Genomic DNA, 19765 nt, shown 5'->3' on the forward strand with positions numbered 1-19765 from the left:
CATCTTTGTTCAAAAGGAAAAGTGCTGAGTTCAATGTGACAACATTAACTTGGACTGCAATATAGATTAGCTAATTATAAGTACCATTCATTCAGGCTCTTCATGCCACTAACATGACAATAAAGACAATTATTATTATTGTAACATTATGTTGGTTGAAGTTTTTTATGGAAGCATTAGGACCAAAAAATCAGATCTATTCTTATATCAAGAATTTGGTCGAAACTAGTTATATTTACTCAATTACATTTACTTGAGTAATGTTTTAGAAAAATGTACTTTTAGGAGGATTTTTACTACGCTTCACTTTCTACTTTTACTTGAGTAACTTTATCTATTCTTACATGAGTAAAATTTCTGGATTCTCTACCCACTGAATGAAGAACAAACATGTTTTAACCAAAAATTCACTAGACACAGTTATGTTCTGTTTTCTGTGTCTAGTCCTGTTCCTGTCCTGTTTCCCTGCTGATTGTTCCCAGGTGTGTCTAGTTACCTGATTACCCTCCCTGTGTATTTAAACCCACCTGTTGTCTTTGTCTCTTGTCGGGTCCTCATCTTTGTCAGGCTGTTTGTTAGCCCTCCAGTAGAACTGTATAGTCCTGGTGGGTTTAGCTCCGTGGTCAGTCCTTTGTTTCTGTTGCTACCGGTTTTAGCTTTGCTTATGTTCTCTGCTGTGCCGCCTGAACTGGACTGTTTTGAGCTACTGTCTATTAAACCAATCATCATCACCTCTCAATCTGGGTCCTGCCTGCGTTCACTCTCGCTGCCTCCACCTCAACTCATGACAGACACACGCCTGCAGTTTTTGTTAAAATTTCATAAGTTTTATGTTGAAAGAAACTGATTTGGAAAAGATTATTTTGCCTGATAAGATTTTAGGACTTATTTTAGCTGTATGTTTATCAGAAGTCAAAGTGTCACCATGACATTCATCAACTTGATCACATATTTTATGTTGTCCTATAACATGCAGCCTTATTGTTCAGTGAAAATGCAAAGGTGCTGTACGGAGGTTTTATAGTAGCACGTTTCCATCCAAGTGAGGGAAGTTTGGGTAACACTGAAAACCTGCATATTGCAGATAAAGTAACATATAGTTTTGAACTGGACTGAAATCAAGTTAAGTAGCTGAGATTCTACTAATCAAGACCTTATTTAAGTCTAAAACTTAAAAAAAAATCTTTGCTGTGAATTGGATTACAAGTCTGTGTTTAACTTAAAGTCCCCACAGTTCTGATGCCATGTGTGGTTTGCATTCAAAGCTATGATGTAATTTCACCAATTGCTCACAGGAACTTTATTGGTTCACCAATAAAGTTAATTAGGCCCTGTTAACATGGAGCGGGTTTTCAGTGAAACCGCAACGTCTGAGTTGAGATCCAGCCTCTCTTTTACCCTCCAGGTCTCAGAGTAGATCTTTTCTGTATGGAATATCCCTGGTAGAGGTGCGATGTACTCCACAGGTGTGAAAGCACACATCTACAGGACTCATGGCTGCAGAGTTTGCTCAACGTATGCATGGGCAGACAACTAAACCAATCATGGACTGCATTATGAGCTGCTTGACTCGTTCAGTTTGACTCGTCCTCTCATACGGATTATACGTGTGTCATAGAGATGAACTTTGTGTTTAATACAGATACCACAGTGACCTGTGAGGTCAAAGTGATTTGACGACATACTAAAACCACAGTGCCATCTAGTGCCCTGGCATGACAACTACAGGTGTCTTGGCGGTCGTCTAAACAGTGATGATGTGTTTGAACGTTGAACTGTTTCCAAAATACTGTCATTTTACAGCCAGCATGTGAGCACAGCCTGACTTTAGACTTCTGTTTATATGATGGCAAAATACAACATAAGCTGCAGTAATGAATAAAATCAGTTCTTAGAAGAACTTTACTTTTTAAAACTTGCATGGTAGCTCTAATATTAACAAAGAGCCCAGTACAAAGTTACAGTGGTTGCTTTTCACATTGTTTAACATCATTTCTTCTGCTTGAATCTCCTCTTCACTTCCTGCCCCCCTCTGCTCTTAACAAGCAGGTAATTACTGATATCTGTGCTTTCTCTCTTTGTTGACTCATTTAGTCAATTAGAAAGTGTAATGATTAGCTTCTTCAGTTAATCATCAGATATTACCCGACGCGGGGCGGGAGGGATTACTGGAACTGGCTTTTTGTCAGTCGGAGCTCTAATTTGAATAAATGTTCATTCAGGACTCGCCTGAGTGGGTGTAGAAGGGGGGCAAAGAGATTTTGGATTGCTGGCAGGCGTAATGGTGGCAAGAAAAAAGAATTAATTGTAGAAATGCAAAACTCCCTGGAGGGTTCTTTTGAGAGGAGAAACAGAATGAACCACTGAAGAAAACTTGTCAAATGCATTCAGGCAATATTATACTGTACTTAACTTGTGTGTAATTCTCTGTTTGGTTCCAAAACTTAGTAGCCATCATGATTAATTGTTAATCATTTCAATTAGCTTTGCAGTAAGTAATATTCACATCAGTGTAGATACAAAAACCTTTTTACAGTTTTAATAGTGACAACAATGCAGCTCACTGGTTCTGAACCTCGGAGAAATTTAGTCTGATTTAAGAAGTTAGGCTATAGTTAGTAAGTAGATTACAGTTATAGCTACCAGTAGTTTACTAACCAGTAGTTGATTGGGTTGAAAGTCCAGATGGTGCTAAACTTTCTCTGTAATGTATCAGGACACATGTAAAAACTGGTACTAGTGGGACAGTTCTGTTCAACTTCTGTAATTTCCATACTACAAGCTGCTACTTTCTTCAGATACTTTGAAGACTGCAGTGTGGTGAATATCCGACTTCTTACCAAGAAAAGGTGGGCTGCTGTGTGACGAAGAGATAGATCAAAGTGTTATTGAGAGCGACAACCATAGAGAGACTGAGGAAGAGTGTGTGAGTCCAGGGATGCACAAAAACCCTCACTGCATCTGACTCGCACAAACACAGCCACATCCCCAGATCGCCTCATGCTGGCAGTGCACAAAGCCAGCACAATGCGCCCGGCCCACACAAATGCAGGCCACATGCATGTCGTGGACATGGCCCACAGAACCCGCAATGTGGCTCCTGACGCTCAGTTCCTCACCCACATAAACAGCAAATCTGACTCACATGAAGCCCAGCACACACACAGTGCTATGGCTTATTTGTTAGAAATTCCTGTAAATAATAAAAAAGCCTTCCTGTGTGAAGGAAACTCTTTCCTGCTGGTTCCGTGGCTCAGGTCCTGAGTCCAGAGGAGGATGAGGTGAAGCGGCAACATTTGCTTCATGTCTATTGTTTGTAGTAAACTTTTCAACAAGATCTAGTAGAACAGTGAGTCTGCTGGCAGGAAGGATCTGCTTTAAAGCTCCTGCCTTCTTTAAGGATGCAGCAGAATGGAACTGAGAGAGCTCTGCAGGTCAGCAGCAGCTTCATGGAGGGACACACATCCATCAGACACAGCAGAGTGGCATCATCAAGTTTCATCAAGTTTATTTGTATAGCATATTTCAGCAACTAGACAGTTCAAAGTGTTTTGCTTGATAAAAACAAAAATCAGCAATTGAAACATTACATTTTTCCAAGTGGCATCATTACACATAATAATGTTTCATTTATTATGGTCCAACAGAAACCCAGGTGGGTTTTTAGTCTAGATTTAAAGAATATTAGTGTTTCAACTGTTTTGCAGTTTTCTGGAGTTTGATCCAGATTTGTGGTGCATAGAAGCTGAATGCTGCTTCTCAATGTTTGTTTCTGGTTCTGGGGATGCAGAGCAGAACCAGAACCAGAAAACCTGAGAGGTCTGGAAGGTTGATCTAACCACAGCAGATTTTAATGCATTGTGGTTCTAAGCTGTTCAGTGGTTTATAAACTAACAGCAGTATTTTAAAGTCTATTCTCTCAGTGGAAGGACTTTAGAACTGGCTGATGTGCTCTCTCTTCCTGGTTTTAGTCAGAACACTAGCAGCAGCGTTTGGGATCAGCTGCAGCTGGAGGATTGACTTTTTTAGGCAGATCTGTGAAGACACTGCTGCAGAAATCAATCAGACTTAAGATGAGCACATGGCTGAGTTTCTCTCAATCCACTGACACACTGTCCATCAGTGATGTTAGGTGAGCCAGAGTCCCCTGTCTCTCACCACCTGCAGTAGGTCAAAGGCCATCCATGCTAGGAGTTGAGCTCATCTAACCACTTCCTCTCAGCTGTAGAGAAGCTGCTGCTCCAACAGACAACACCATGAACATGGCTGATATAGTTAAGGAGGTCTGCAGGAGCGCCCCCTGCAGTCCAGAAGGTCTCAGCTTCCCTAGCAACATGAACAAAGGAAGAATTAGAAACTCAAAACAGCAGAGAATCAGAGTGAACAATAGTTTGTAAACTTGCTTGTCTAATTTGTTCACTCTAGGTTGAGGTGAACTATTGGTTCACTTTGTAATATTAATTTTGCACATTTTCTTTTAAAGGAACACGTGACATAACTGGTATTTTTGACTATTTCTTTACTGATTTTTAACATTATTCAAATGTTGTTGTTTTTTTGCATAAGACAAAATATTGATGAGGAGTCACCTCATTATAATTTGCCTCCATGCTAGGCTGATGGTGGCAGATTCAGCTCATAGTGTGCTGTTTGTCTCCTCAGGCCTGATGGGACGGGGACAGTGACTGTGGAGGAGAAGGAGCAGTTTGAGGCTGTCAGACATCGTCTCATTGTGCTATTGGAGAACCAGATAACACACTTCAGGTATGAACATTCACACGACAGAAACAGGGTTGTAGTTCTTTCTAAAAAGATTTTCAGATTTTCTTCCTAAAGCCAAAGGCTGATGGATCCTCTGAGAGCAGGAAAATTTCCACAATTTTAAGGGACATGTGTTTGAACTATGACATGCACAAAATTGTGGTGGCAGCATATGAGGGTCCCAGGTGCAGTATGGGGGAGCAGGGGAGCTGTGGGGATTGCCACTGTGCTGAAAATTTTAATCAGGAGTGCTGAAAATCACACTTGGGAGTGGTAGCTTTGTGCTAGCATGGTGCAATCTTAAATCAGATAGCTCCATCCTGAAAGCTGAAGAAAGTGTAGGACTGCTGTGAGAAGATGCTGCTGATCCACACAGCATGGTGGGGACACAGGGTAGCTTCTCAGGGAATGACAGGGAAAACAAAAACTATTTAGCAATCACTAAAAGCTTAGCAGGGCATGATTGTTTGCATACTGAAGGAGGTTTTCCATTTTCTAAGGGTTTTTGAGGGTCAGAAAGTCCTTATACGGTATAAAACAACTCTACTCTGAAAAATGTCATATGCATTTACTGTTCAGGATGTTTGTTAAACCTTCAAACCTTTGGTTTTAACCTTTCATGTTTGCACTGCAGTCTATACTGTAGTTGGGTATGCAGTATAGACATTCTTTACATAGAAATATTTTCCATACAACACAATTCTGGAAAAAGTGTGTCTGACCTGAAAAACTATATAGAAGAAATGTAAATCAGTTACACTAAGTAAATGTAAGTGCAGTAAATAAATGATGTTTACATCATAAAACATAACACAAAAAATCATGATGAACTTAAAACGTCAAAACAAGCAACAAAATTTACATTTCATGAAATTTTAACCTAAAACTGTCAGACAGGAGCTCGTTCATCACAATGTTAAAACGGACAAACACACAGTAGAGTTTATACTCATGGTCTGAGCTTGAGCCACAACCAACCCGAACCTGACCTGAAATTTGGTCGGACCAGAATTATTTGCATGTTAGTTCAGTCACGTTGGGCTTTAGCTTCTGTGATGCGTCTAATAAGCCTGGAATACATCCAGCATGGAGAAAACCAAACAGAGTGCACAATATAAAGTTGAGTTAATCAACTTATTACAGTGTAACTAGAGGAGTAGATAGTTTAACCTGTTGAGGAAGTAACAAAAAGTAGATAGAGTGCAAACGTTAATTAGACTGCAACAAGCACAGTGCACTGCATACGCACATGGCTCTGTACTGCTCTGCTTGAGCAGTAGCAGTGATGGGAGGCTTTTTATCACACATCCCAGAAGATTTGCACTTTATTCACCCTGCAGCTACAACAAGCAACAAGATGGAGCTGGGAGACCTTAAGCAGAAGCTAAACCCAGAAGTTACACTGATCATTTTACCCTTATGGAGTCTTAAGAGATGGAGTCATTTCAACATGTGCGCGGTTCAGCGAGGTTCTATTGACCCCACATACCCCACATACACTTTTATGTGTTTTTTTTTATGTGTGTGTGATTTCAGGAACTGAGGGTTTGACGGGACACCCCTTTGTTTCCTGCTGTCCGACTGTGACATCTGCAGCGCTCCATCTCAGTGTCGCTTTAAGACTGTGGGAGGGTTAAATGGTGTTCTAAAAGTAAAAGCAAAACAAAATAATACATGTGGTTTAATTGGGGCCTGAGCATCTAGTTAAAGTTAATTAGTAGGGTCAGACCAGGCCCAGACACATTGCTTATGGGCTCTGGAAGTGGGTCGTTTTGGATTTATTTATTTTTTAGGCCCAATCTAAACTCTACCCTGCAGCCCTGACTTGTCTGTTCAGATGGTTTTTCAGCAATCCACACCTTGGGACATGAAACCAAAATAACTGAAATGGCACTTTTAGAGACATGTTTGGATTGCCAGGTAATAATGACCCAAATGTTGGGCTGAATAGAGGATAGGGCCTATGACTAATGACTACATATGAGACAAAATTACCCAATTTGTGACTGTGTTAGTATGATTGTTCTGACCATTTATAAGTCTGTTTATTCCAATCAAGCTCAGAACCGGAGAAGCCTTTTGGATAAGAGTTTAGATGTTTTCAGGAAACAGGAGAAGGAGCCCAGTTTTCTTCTACTGAGTCATTGAGGATTGTCAGATACTGATTTTGAACAAGGTTACCATGGCTGAAAAAGTAGAAAAATTTTGTAGTAAGCAAATTTCACAAAATTGACAGCATCCTACTAGGCTGAGCTTGTAAGATCAATCTTTTATTTTGGAGATGTTACCAGAAGCAGCTAGGTGCTGGATTCAATACACCTTTAAGCAATTGCAAGTCCTGAATTAGCTTTAGGCAATGTACCTTGATATCAATAAATGTCCCATTCCTAATTCTGGTACTTTATACTTCATGTCATTACAGGCACTTTTAAAACCATTGGAGTAGTTAAAATTAGCAGGCATAGAGATTTTTATTATTATTATTTGTAAGTTTGTATTTGTCTTCTACATTTCAAATTTCAAAAAACACTGCAGAAGAAAAACAATCTTTGTCCTCTGAGGAAAACTACCTAAAACTTTTAAAATGACCCTCCCGTTGACATAAAGCAGTGGGGGTATTTTATCCCCATCAGCGGCACACAACAGGTGCAGGAGATTCATGTTCAGTGGCTGTTGAGACCTCCTAGCATCTGTGTGACCATTCAGCACCGCCATCACTGTGTGAACTCATTGTGAGTGTGGTGTGAAAGCAACAGCCCCAAGACCTTGAGCAACACTCATCTGAATGGACCTGTGCCATTAAATATTCTGAAGCTTAGCACTTTAAACACTTCATGCCTCAGAGGGGCCCTCCATCTGGCCCTGGGGCAGGAAGGAGGGGCCAGTTGAGGGCCTGGGGGGTTTATCAGCGGGAGTCATTACTAACTCACCTCAGCAAGAGGCTAATAGTGGTAAATAATGGCCGAGACAGTGTTGGGATTAGGCTAATGTCCTCCCAGACAAAAGCAGGAGTTCCTCAGTTTGGTTTTGATTAGATGGAGCACAAAATAATTGAAATGAAATCTTAATTACAGCTTATAATCTTTATTGCCTTTAATTCATATCACTGTTTATACCCCCATTAGATGGTAGTCTACCGATTACATGATTACATATGTTCTCAATTTGCCAGCCTTTGCATTGAAAGAAATTAATGACAGAGGATTTTCTATTCTGGTCCTACTCACATGGCTTCCTAACTATTTTTATGGCATGTTTTATGGAAACTTTTGAACATCATTCCCTTCAATTGTAGGATCTTTAATCAAGAGATTTTCTACATGTGGAGCTTCTGCAGACAACTTGAAATGCTCCCCTCCTGCCCCATGTTTGACAGGGATCCTTTGCATTCTGGGTTTAACAGGTTGGCTAAGAAAGCCAACCTGTTAAACCTTGTTGCAAACCTCTGCAGAGGAGGTAAAGGTGTTAAAATAAATGGGTGTGTTATTCATTTGTGTAATCCAATACTTCTGCCAAAATAGTGTTTATATAAGGGTTGCACAGCATATTATGACAAAACCCATCCATCCATTTTCTTACACCCTTGTCCCTGAGTGGGGTTGGGAGGGTTGCTGGTGCTGATCTCCAGCTAACGTTCCGGGCGAGAGGCGGGGTTGACAAAATCAGTGTCTTCATTAAAATTGTTTTATAAATGAACACTGGGAATGCAATATTTGTTCTGTTGTCATGAATCTACACTTTGCATACCAGTAGGCTCCTCAGCCTGTTGGATTGAGTCTTACTGTAGTACATGACCACATGTGACTCAGACAATTGTGTGTAAGACAAAGTCAAAGTTGAAGAAAATGGTCTCTTGTAATGTATTTAAGCTTGGACTAATATTAAGCTGTATTTCAGTACTATTTTTACTTTTATTATGAGTATTTGCGCTGTGTGAATTTTCCTTCCTTTATTGTCTATATTGCATTTTATTTGGGTTTTGGTTGTCAGCTTACTGCTCTGTCTTGCTCAGGATGCTGTTAAAAAATGTTTTTCATTTCAATGAGACATACCTGCCATAAAGGCTACATACAAGACAATGACAATCACATATTACTGGAAGCAATATCACAATCCAGTTATCCAATATTTTTCAGCACCGCTCAGTATTTTCTGAAGCTGAGGGCAAAGTGTGGAGAAAAGTCTGTGATTGCTCTTGAATTAACTTTATCAGCTAAAACATACAGGAAAATAGAAGAATTTAGTTAGTATTTTTGTGACATTTTTCCAAAACAATTATTTACTGTGAGACAAAGTGTTGGTGGTCATGTTGCTTTTTTTTCTTTAGCTACAGTGACTACTGTTACAAGCAGCAGAGAAAAAGTCACATTTAGAGTTTGTCAAATAGCCGAGTTCAGGTCTGACCCTCACAAACCATTCATGGATGCCAAAAAACTGTATGATATACTTGAAAACTTTGGTCTGACTTTACGTGTCAAACAGGCAACACTCAATCAAGGATGCATTCTGGATTTGACCATCAATAAGGGTGTGAACCCATTTGATCATTTCTTTATCTTTGAAAGTTCAGTCTCCATTGACTGACTTAGCCAAACACGTTATTAAAAAACGTTCAACATTCAACACAGTCATTACAAACGTTCCACACAGTTGAAACTTTTCATCAAATCTACTCTTCCACCTCACTTCTATGCTGTAGCCTTGTAGATGTACTGGTAGGTAACTTCCATTCTAAAATTTCAGATATAATTGATTCCATTTCTCCCATTAAATAGAAGATTTTATCTCGTAGGAAGAAATTTCCATAAAGAAATACTCAACTAGTAAGAAGTGAATGAAGTCTCTGTAGAAGGGCAGAACCAAATTGGCATAAAACCTGCCTTTACATTTGTTATGAGACCTAAATAGAAAGACTGTGAAGCTATCACTTAACACCATAACATGTAAGAGAGCAATTATTTGTTGAAATCATAAGCTAAAACATCAACAATGCTCAAGCTTTATTTACCACAGTTGCCAGATTTAACAACCATCAGCACCTGGACTCCACTCTAACAGGACCTGCAGTGAATTTGCCAACTTCTTTACAGAGAAAATTCAAAATATGTGTGGGTTAATCTGCACATCAACAGTAAATCCAATATTAATGCTATGCCCAAACATAACAGATGCAGAGAAAATGGCTAGATTTTAACAACTCAACCACAAAAACTTAGAATTATGAGCCAATAAAGCTTGTCTTGATTTTGTCAAGAAAGTTCTACCTGTCATTGCATGTGAACTGTTTTAGATATTAAACTCATTCTTCTCATCAGTTCCCCCACCCCCAGGCTTTAAAAACATGATCAAAACCATTGATAAAAAAAAAAAAAACAAATATCTGGATAAGTCACTTCTTATCAGAATTACAGGACAATCTCAAATTTTACATTCATCAGCAAAATTATTTAAAAAACTTGTTTGAACAGTTATTTAGGTTCCTAGCAATAGGAAACTATTTAACCAACAGCTTTGATGTCCGATTTCCATGGTTACCACAGTATTATCAAAGTGTCCAATGACATCCATATAAACACCGTCACAGCTCTGTTTCTCTTGGACCTTAGTGCAGCTCTTGGCACTGATGACCATGACTTATTATGAACAGCTGAAGAGCTGGGTAGGACTCTCAAGTCCTCGGGTCCCTATGAATGAATCCCAAGGTTCAATCCTAGGACTATGATTCAATATTTGTATGCTCCTACTGGCTCAGGTTATAACAGGAGGTAAGATTAGTTACCATGGCTACACAGGTGGTACACAGTTATACATTACCATGTCACCAGGTGACTCCAAACCCATTCAAACACTAAACAGATGCTTAGAACAAATCACTGTGTGGATGTGCCACAACTTTCTCCAGCTAAACAGAAACAAAACTAAAGTTATTATCTTTGAACAATAATAACTTCAGTCAGTAACTAGTCAACACACAGCTTCAGTTATTACAGCTGGAAACTAGAGATCAGGCTGAAATCTGAGTTTAGTCATGGACTCTGACCTGAAACTTGAGTCACATGAGGACAGTTACAAAGTCGGCCTTCTATCGCTCCAGAATTAAAGGACTAATGTTCCAACAAGATTAGAGAAACTCACCCATAAGTTTATCTTTAGTCACATTGATTACTGCTGCAGTATCTTCACAGGTCTCCCTAAAAAAATCAATCCTCCAGCTGCAGCTGATCCAGAACGCTGCTGCTGGTGTTCTCACAAAAATCAGGAATATAGAGCAGATCACCCAGTTCTAAAGTCCTTCCACTGGCGTATACCTGCTTACAGGTTATTTCTAAAGGGAATTTGTCATCTGGCAAACAAGACTTATCAAAACGTATATTCTAATTTATTGAATATGACTGTATTAACTGAAATTCTTTGTTTTTAGTTATATCATATTTTTTGTGTTTTAAGCAGTCTACAGTACTTGAATCAAAAGTGCTGTTTTAGTTGCTTCCAGTTGACTTCATCACATATTTATATTCATATATTTTTGTGTTATGATTGCGATTGCATACCTATATTAAAACTTCAACTAAACACATTTTTTTTAATCCCTGATTTTTAATGAATTTTTCTCTTTCTCTTAAATGAACATCATGAACTCCTGACTTTATGAATGTGCTGAATTTTCAAACCAAGTTCATGGCTGGTTGTTTTCTTTTCTTTTCTTTTTTTTTTGGTTGTTTTTATTCGCTTAGTCGGATCACTTCTGTTCCTCAGAACAGAACATCTGCCTGTGGGTTTTTTTGTCTCATAAATGGGTGACCTGTGTGACCACTTTCCTTTGTTTATTAAGTACTGTTCACTTGTCAATTAGCAATGTGAAACCTTCATGAACTGCCAAATCTGTGTTCAGATGGAGACGGAGGTGAGAAAAGCTTCTTTCATCAAAGTAATTAGACAAAAGAAGGCAGCCATCTGTTTATGCTCTCTAATATGTACTGTGCTTCTCCAATTTTGCAATCTTTCTTTGTCTCGTCTTTTCTGCATAGTTGTCCTTGAGATTGTTTCTTAATGTGATGCCCACCTCCATTTTTCATCTGCAGATACTGCTTTCCCTTTGGACGACCAGATGGGGCCTTGAAAGCAACACTTTCGCTTCTGGAACGAGTAAGGGGAAACTCTGAAGTACTTTTGCTGTTTAATGTTTCTATTCTCAGGATCCCTACATGGAATCATAACACTGAGATTAAGGAGCTTCTCCCCAGTTGTACCTGCTGCCTAAATATATAATAGGGTATATATAATGGAATATAAACATTTTTCAAAAGGATATCATAATATCCTTTTGAAAAATGTTTTAAAAATCTCCTATTTCTCATTCTCTCAAGAGAAATTTGATTCTGAACAGGGAAAGTGTCTGCATTTAGTACAAGACACTTTTCCATTCTGCAGTTTGTGTTTGTGCAGACATGCTGGAACTTGCTTTCAGTCATAGCAGAGCTGCCTCTGCACTGCTGACTGACAAATCTGATGGCGCCAGCAGTGGAGATGTGTAAAAAGCCTTTAGATAAATTCTTTAGATACATTTTGTATCTTAATGCAGTTTGCTTATCCCCTCACTGGAAAACTGAGAAAAATTCATTCTCTAGTATGATTACATTTATTCTAAGACTAAAAACACCAAAAAGCATAATCCCTGGTGGCAGAATTATTGGTACTGCTGTCAGTAATTTTCTAAATTCAATTATATTTATTTATACACCAACAACTCGCAACACTTGTTGTCTCAAGACATTTTACTAAAAAAAGTCAATTCAGTCCAATCATGCAATTATATTCCAGGCCACATCCATTCTAAAACAATTGGAGTAACCATGCAGTGAAGATCACTTTATTATTCAAACTAGTTAAAAAGTTTCTCTTTTTTTTAGAATACTTAATTTTGGATTTCTTAATAACATCACAATTATTAACTGACAGGACAAAATCTGTTCAGGATCCAGCAAAATTCAAATAACGAGACATACCTAAAGTAAAATACATTTACAATAATAACACAACAACAAAAAGACAAAAATGACAGGATGAAGGAGGGTAAAGTGGTGAGAGGAGTAATCAATACAGATTAAATAATAATGTATATAAATCAGAGATAGGGTGAGATCGATTACAGGAAGATCAGTCAATCCAATGTGCAGGTCGGCTTTTATATACCTTAAAAATGGTTGGCATATTTTATAAACAGTCTTACTTCTATTCTGCATCCAACAGGCAATTTTTTCTAGGGTCACAGCCATCGATCTCACAAATCCATATTTTAATTGGAAGGGGGGCGTCTGATTTCCATTTTGTTGCAATACATTTCTTAGCAATTGCCAGAAGGACTTCTGTAAGTCTGCTTCTCTGTTTGAATTAAGAACACATTTTAGATCCTTACTGATAATTAGTACCAGAGTGTGTCCCACATTGGCTGTTTCACATGTTGAGTCAAAGCACATTTTTAAGTCTGCCACATAGCTCTTTTGTGCCACTGTTCTAAGATCAGTAGCTATTAGCGATCAGTAGCACAGCTGGCGAATGTTTAATGTACTACGGAGCAGAAAGCTGACGTCATTGTTTCTCCCTACATCCAGTGGGTGGCGCAGGTTGCTACAATCGGTAGCAGCCACACAGGCTCACCTGCTATAAGGAAACAATCACACCTAGTACAACACTTTCATTCTATTGGCTGAGAGGTTGTCAGGCGACTGTGTCAAAAGGCAGTTACAGGTTTCGTAAGCGAGCAGAAAGTCCGAGCAGAGACTGAGCGCGAGGACAAGCATTACAAGTTTTGAGAAGAAAGACATGAAGTCCTGCTTTCAAAATGAACAGGTGCAAAAGTATTAAAAGTTTTGAGAACAAAAGACATGAAATCCTACTTTCAGACTGAAAACGTGTGCTCTTGGATTATGGCAGAGAAAGTCCCCCCTGTTACCTGAACAGCCAAATATTTAAAAGAGACCGTTCTGACTGCATTGAAAACTACTAGATACAAATATTTAAGAGACAGTAAAATTTACAGTCGTTTTACAGTAAATTGAGTCATTAAATAAGGTAGAAACACTACGTTTAAACCATGGATAGTTTGAAAAACTTAATGAGAATGAATGAACTAATCTGTTTTGTTTAGAGTTCACGAAATGTTTTATTAACTAAGTGTACAAGCTTCCACTCCAAAGTAAAAGAGTTTAACAAATGACCTGCAACAATAAAGTAGGATAGTGTTTGGACAGGTGGATGTCTAATTTATGAATAAAGTCAATATTAGGACTGATGCTGCATTGGACAAGATCAGCCTCATCTTTTATACTCTCAATTAACCCAATTCTTCTTTGTGAATGGCAAGACAAATATATTTTGAATGCCTGTAGGAATGGCCCTATTTTGATATAATTTGTTGCACAAGCAGACACTGATGATGATGTTTTTACAAAGAACGGGCAGGTTGGTGACATCACTAATATTATTAATGATGTCACTAAGAAACTTTTTTTACCAGAGAATTTTTAGTCTAATTTCATAAAACTGGATAACAATGTATTTTCAGGTACTCATGAAAGACATCACCACACCTGTTCCTTCAGAGGAAACAAAGAGACGGGTTCAGAAATGTTTGGAAAAGGCATCCCAGATCAACTACAGTCAACTGATGGACTATGCTCAGATCAATGGTGGGAATTGTCAAAGCTAGAACTGGAGTTTCATGACACTGGGACATTCTGCATTGTCACCACCTGTTTCTATTTATTGAGTCTAAGATCTTATTGGATTTAGTAACCAGGCCCATATGTTGACCATACAGCTTGAAGAGTTTTCTCTTCAAGCTGTATGAGAATCAGAAGACTTTCTTTTTATAATTTGCTCGTGTTCATATATGTGAACAACAAAGTCTGTGTTCTTGCATTTTGTCAGACTGTTTCTTTTGGAAATATCTTTCAAAAAATGGGAATTTACTTTGTTAACTCTGAATTTATAGATTATAATACCATGATATTGTAAACACTGGTAAAAATCATACCGGTCCTAGTTTGTCCTGTAAGAAAGCAAAAAAATTTGAACCATTGTGGAAGTGGGACTTAGTGTATAGTGTACGTAAATAGCCTCTGTATTTGATCCAAGTCAAAGCTTAGCTTTCACATATGAAAGATGAGCGAGTTTCTAATGACAGCTTTGCAATCTGATTAATTCTTCCTTTGTTTGAACTTTGTTAGTGGACCCAGAAGAAGTCCCGGAGAAAAGACTGGAGGATATGTTGAGATTGGGAGAGCTGTGCATTGAAGTCCTACAACAGAATGAAGAACATCACTCTGAGGTATTTACTTCATGTACTTTATCTGCTTTCCATTCAAAGATGCAGGGAATTATACCACCTGAAAGGTGGAGGTCTGAGGATGGCATTGGAGAGATGTTTGGCAATACAGCAATACAGAGGTCATTCTTCTTTTTTAAAAATAGTCTTTACATGGGAGAAGGTCAGTAGTGGGGTGGAAAGAGAATTGAGCCATTCAAACTACCATGAAAAAGTTATACATGGTCAAAATAACAGATTTGGGTCACATTTGCCTGCTGTCTGAATGTAGTGATACTTGGAGTTGGTCATTAGTGGTATTGGTCTTTAAAAGATCCTACATCCTGCCTGGGGCATTTAAATTGATTGGCCTACAGTCTGAAGATTCTTCTTTAGTGTGATCTGTCTTAGGTGCTTGCAGCATTCACAACTTAGGCTACTGAGACACCCCACATGCTGTCTTCATTCATGTACACCAGGGGCTCTCAAACTTTATTTCCAAAGGTCTACTGGCTGGGCACAATAACTACAAAAACAATTTAATGAAACGATCACACTTAGATAATGAATGATTCACCTGCTTGGCCTTGACCACACAGTCTCACATCTTCCTCCTGGTCCACATGGATCTGAGTTGCATACCTTGTCACAGTCTCTCCCTGAATTGAGACTGGAATTACAAGTGCTCCTTCAGCCAGTTTTGAAATCAGAGAACATTTCTCCAAGTGATCAGAAGTCGACAAAACTACCTAAACAGGGCAGTTTCCATGAGAACTGGAGAAGCAGCATTCTGATTTTATGTATCATAAATCTGGAACAAACTTCCAGAAATCTGCAAAGCAGCCAAAACACTGAGTTTCTTTAAACCAAGACTAAAAGTTCATGTTTAGAACTGCCTTTGATTCATAATAACTGGAACATAATTCGTGCTGACTCTGGTTTATTATCCATGCTCCTTCTGCTTGATCTTGAACTGCGGCCTTCACATAACATCCTCCTTGACAGTTTATCCTCTCTTGGTGTTGTAAATACACCTCTGAACTGGTTTCATTCATACTTTTCAGGCTGCACTCAGTTTGTTCAGTTAAAATCATTTCCCTTTCATTCTGTTCCCGTTACCTCAGGTGTTCTCCAGGGCTCTGTCCTGGGACCCTTACTGTTCATCATTTACCTTCTCCCCTTTTGGTTATATTGTTTGCAAATATCATATTCAGTTTCACTGCTGTGGATGCCCCCGAACTGTATCTCTGAACCAAACCTAGTTCTACACTTGCACTTTCATCCCTCACTCTGTCTTCTTGAAATAAAACACTGATTCACCCTTAACTGTCTTAAATTAAATTGCAATAAAATTGAACTTCTCTTAATTGACACTAAATCAATATTAAGTAAACTTAGTAACTTCTCATTTCTAGTTGATAACACCTCTATTTTTCCCGCCCGTCAGGGTAAGAGTCTGGGCATCACCCTCGATAGCACTCTCTCCTTTTCCTCCCACACTGAGAAAAATTTGACCAATGGTTACTTAAAAAAATTGTGGCAACAAAGTGACACGTAATATAATTGAATAGAATTTAAGTTCTACAATTTTGATTAAAAGGTATTGAATATGTTAACTTAACTTAACTTAAAAAAATGAAGTACATCTTAATAAAAGCAACAGCTGAAATGGGGTTGATTTATTAATATCAATGCAAATGATCATTTATATTGCCCAAAAATATTTAGTAAATCCAAGTCAATTTTACAAGAAAAACTCATTTTTATTTACTAAGTATCTGAGCAAAAATGATGTAGATTTATTAAATATCTGGGGGAAATTTAATCATATTTACTAATAATCTAGGTGAAATTAACATATTTATTAATTAAATGGGTGAAATTGATTTACATTTACTAAACATCAACATAAAAATTATTTGGATTAAGTAAATAATACAAATAATATCAACTCATATTGTAGCACATTATTGGTTAATTCAACACATTAAAACTGTTGTTCTTATTAATCTGTAGCTAAAATAATTAATCAATTTTAAGTTTTTATTTGTATCATAGCACTTTAAATCTATTCAATAATATTGAATGTCACTTTGTTGCCATAATTTTTCTGTGTCTAATTTACACAATATCCTGACCAAACTTGAGTGGCATCAAAAAATAACAAATTACAATGCATAAAACAGCAGCAGCATTTATTTGTGCAATTTTATAAAACGTGTTTATCCAGCACCAACTAGTGCAAAATTCCTAAATACAACAATAAAACAGAGAAGGGGCAATATATATCAGTATTAAGACAAAAACATAGTGCCACTCTGCTCAAAGTATAGTTAACATGATTTTTTAGAACCATCACATCAACAACAATCAACGTGGACTCAGTTAAACTTGCTTCAACAATTTATCAATCACATAAGAGTTCACTTTATGTTTAAAGTGAACTCTTATGTTCACTTTTGGGCTCTGCATGTTTAAGGCATGCAGAGCCCAAAACAAGTATGCACATAAAACTTACCTGGGGAAAACACATGACAAGATGTGAGAGTTGGGCGAGACCTTTGAGGCATAAAAACTTCCATTTTCTTTTTTTGTATGTTTATGCTACATCTTGTCACTGTGTTGGGGCCCTTGGCTCCGTGACACTTTTCGAAAAATAAAAAACATATTAAATAAAGTGCAAATGAAACACAACAAAGTTTTCCAGCCTGCAGATCATCACCCTTCAGTGGTGAAGCCTGCATGGACTCTCCAAAAAGGCAATAGTGGATGCTCTATGCTGTATAAAAGGGACAAGGGTTCATGTGACAGACCTGAACAGATCCAAGCCATATAACAGGCACATATGAGAACAAGGGGTCAGTCCTTAGAAAGGGTGGTTAACTGTAATGTACTGCAAGAAAAAATACACATGCAGAAATCCACTGAACTGAAAATGACCCTAATTTTAACTAACTTCACCGAGCATTTCACAAAGTTTTGCGTGTTGGTTTTGACAGTGACTTGTCTATTCCCTTTTGTTTAGCAAGGGTCCGTTTTCTTAAGCCAGTAGTTTATTCCTGAGGCTGTTCACTTTTGGGGAGAGCTTTGAACTATCCAGCCCGAGGAGAAGTTTCTGAAACACTTCAAACGTGTATCTGAGCTCCTTTGGATAGGCGAGACTCACAGCATACGCCAACCCAACAAGCAGGGAGCAAGCCCTTGGAAAGTTACCCAGAGCAGTTAGAATTTTCATGCCGTCCACCACGATACCGATGTCTGGATCCTCTGACGTGTTAGCTTTGATGTTGTAGATCTTCAGGCTTTGAACAGCAAGGTCCTGTGACACACTGTCTTCATCAGCATCCTGTAATAGCAAGAACATTGTGCATATCAGACAGTGCAGCCAAAGGAGAAGGTTCCATTTCCCAAATTGCTTGCAACTGTTTGGACAAGAAAATCTGGAGTTTGTCAGCCGTTGCTTGTAATGCACTCTATTTATGTCAGTGTTTTAGACAAATCTGAGATAACACAAAAAAAAAACGCACATAATTTAAAAAGGAAAAATACATATATAAATCAATCATAATAATATATTATATTATAATCAATTATGCAATGAGGAGCTGAACAGTTACAAATATTTCTAAATGAAGTTTCTGAAATTAAATCAATCCATTACACTATTATTTCTTCCTGGCACTGTCTTGATTAATATCTTATTCTGCGTTGCCTCAGTCTTTCTGTAAAAATGTCTTTGTATTCACAAAGCAGCGTCTTGGCCATCATTTCTTAGCTCACTTTTAGGGACAAATTGCCAAGACTTAAAAAAAAAAAAAGTTATGGTTAGGTAAAGCATTCTTAGGAAAAAAATTACATAAATTACTGACAAGTTTTAAATTATGCCAGTTGGTGAAATCAAATTGAGATAGCATTCTGCACTAGCATTTAAAAATTACTTAATGGAAAATAAGAATTTAAACACACTTAACAGAGGACAATGATATACCTTGCCAAGAACTACTGGGAGAAATACAGTTATGACTATTTTGTGATTTGACTTTCCAACAAATAACAAGTACAAGAGATGAGAGAAATCACCTACTTTATATTTTAACATCTAATTCAACTTACATCGTACTCTTTTAAGAGTTCATCTGTAGATTCCCCAAGGTACATCATCAAACATCGAATGATAACATCTCTGGTCATGTTGATGTCAGGATTGCTTGGAGTCTGAAACGAAAAAAAGAAACACCAGGTGGTTTATATTACTGTTAATATTGAGTTCCTGTGCCGTCTTGGGGACCAGTGTAATAAAACACTACTCATACAAATTCTCATGCGATTATTTCATATTCCATTTATAAAGACAATCACAGGCTAACCTCCAGTAAATTTAAGTAATGATATTCCAGAAGTTTAAACACAAAACTTTGAGAATAAAATATTAGCAACGATAATGCTCAATGAAAGATACCTTGAGTAGGATAGCCTGCAATCTCAACCCCATGCTTCCGCCCTTCGAGTGGAAGAGGTTCAGAAGTCGAGGAGTATATTCATCCAGTTTGGACATGAACTTTGATTTAAGATGCACCATTGTGATTCTGTGAAACTCATCCTGGATCTGAAAGACAAATCATGAAACCAGTTTTAAAGCATCAAATATTACAAACATACATACTGTTCTTACGACATTTTTCAAAAGCAAGAAGATGG

At 37.9% G+C, this 19765-nt stretch overlaps 2 protein-coding genes across 2 annotated transcripts in view; one reads left to right on the forward strand and one right to left on the reverse strand.

Annotated features, from left to right (window-relative positions):
• LOC106959268 (calcium-dependent secretion activator 2-like) overlaps nucleotides 1-16519 on the forward strand; it is a 63931-nt gene extending 47412 nt beyond the window's left edge. Inside the window, exons 8-12 of the mRNA XM_015051737.1 lie at nucleotides 4663-4764; nucleotides 11844-11907; nucleotides 14327-14450; nucleotides 14991-15104; nucleotides 16515-16519. Coding sequence (XP_014907223.1) covers nucleotides 4663-4764; nucleotides 11844-11907; nucleotides 14327-14450; nucleotides 14991-15104; nucleotides 16515-16519 — 409 coding nt within the window. The remainder of the gene's footprint in view (nucleotides 1-4662; nucleotides 4765-11843; nucleotides 11908-14326; nucleotides 14451-14990; nucleotides 15105-16514) is intronic.
• Nucleotides 16520-17235: 716 nt separating this feature from the next.
• The window catches only part of LOC106959278 (uncharacterized), a 9011-nt gene continuing 6481 nt past the window's right edge, over nucleotides 17236-19765 (reverse strand). The window contains exons 4-6 of the mRNA XM_015051755.1: nucleotides 19527-19673; nucleotides 19181-19282; nucleotides 17236-18413 (exon numbers count right to left, since the gene is read on the reverse strand). Of these exons, the coding sequence (XP_014907241.1) occupies nucleotides 18108-18413; nucleotides 19181-19282; nucleotides 19527-19673 (555 nt within the window). The 3' untranslated portion in view covers nucleotides 17236-18107. The remainder of the gene's footprint in view (nucleotides 18414-19180; nucleotides 19283-19526; nucleotides 19674-19765) is intronic.

This window comes from Poecilia latipinna, unplaced genomic scaffold (assembly GCF_001443285.1).
Source record: "Poecilia latipinna isolate Pla-1442-1.1 unplaced genomic scaffold, P_latipinna-1.0 Scaffold1063, whole genome shotgun sequence".
Lineage (NCBI taxonomy): Eukaryota > Metazoa > Chordata > Actinopteri > Cyprinodontiformes > Poeciliidae > Poecilia > Poecilia latipinna.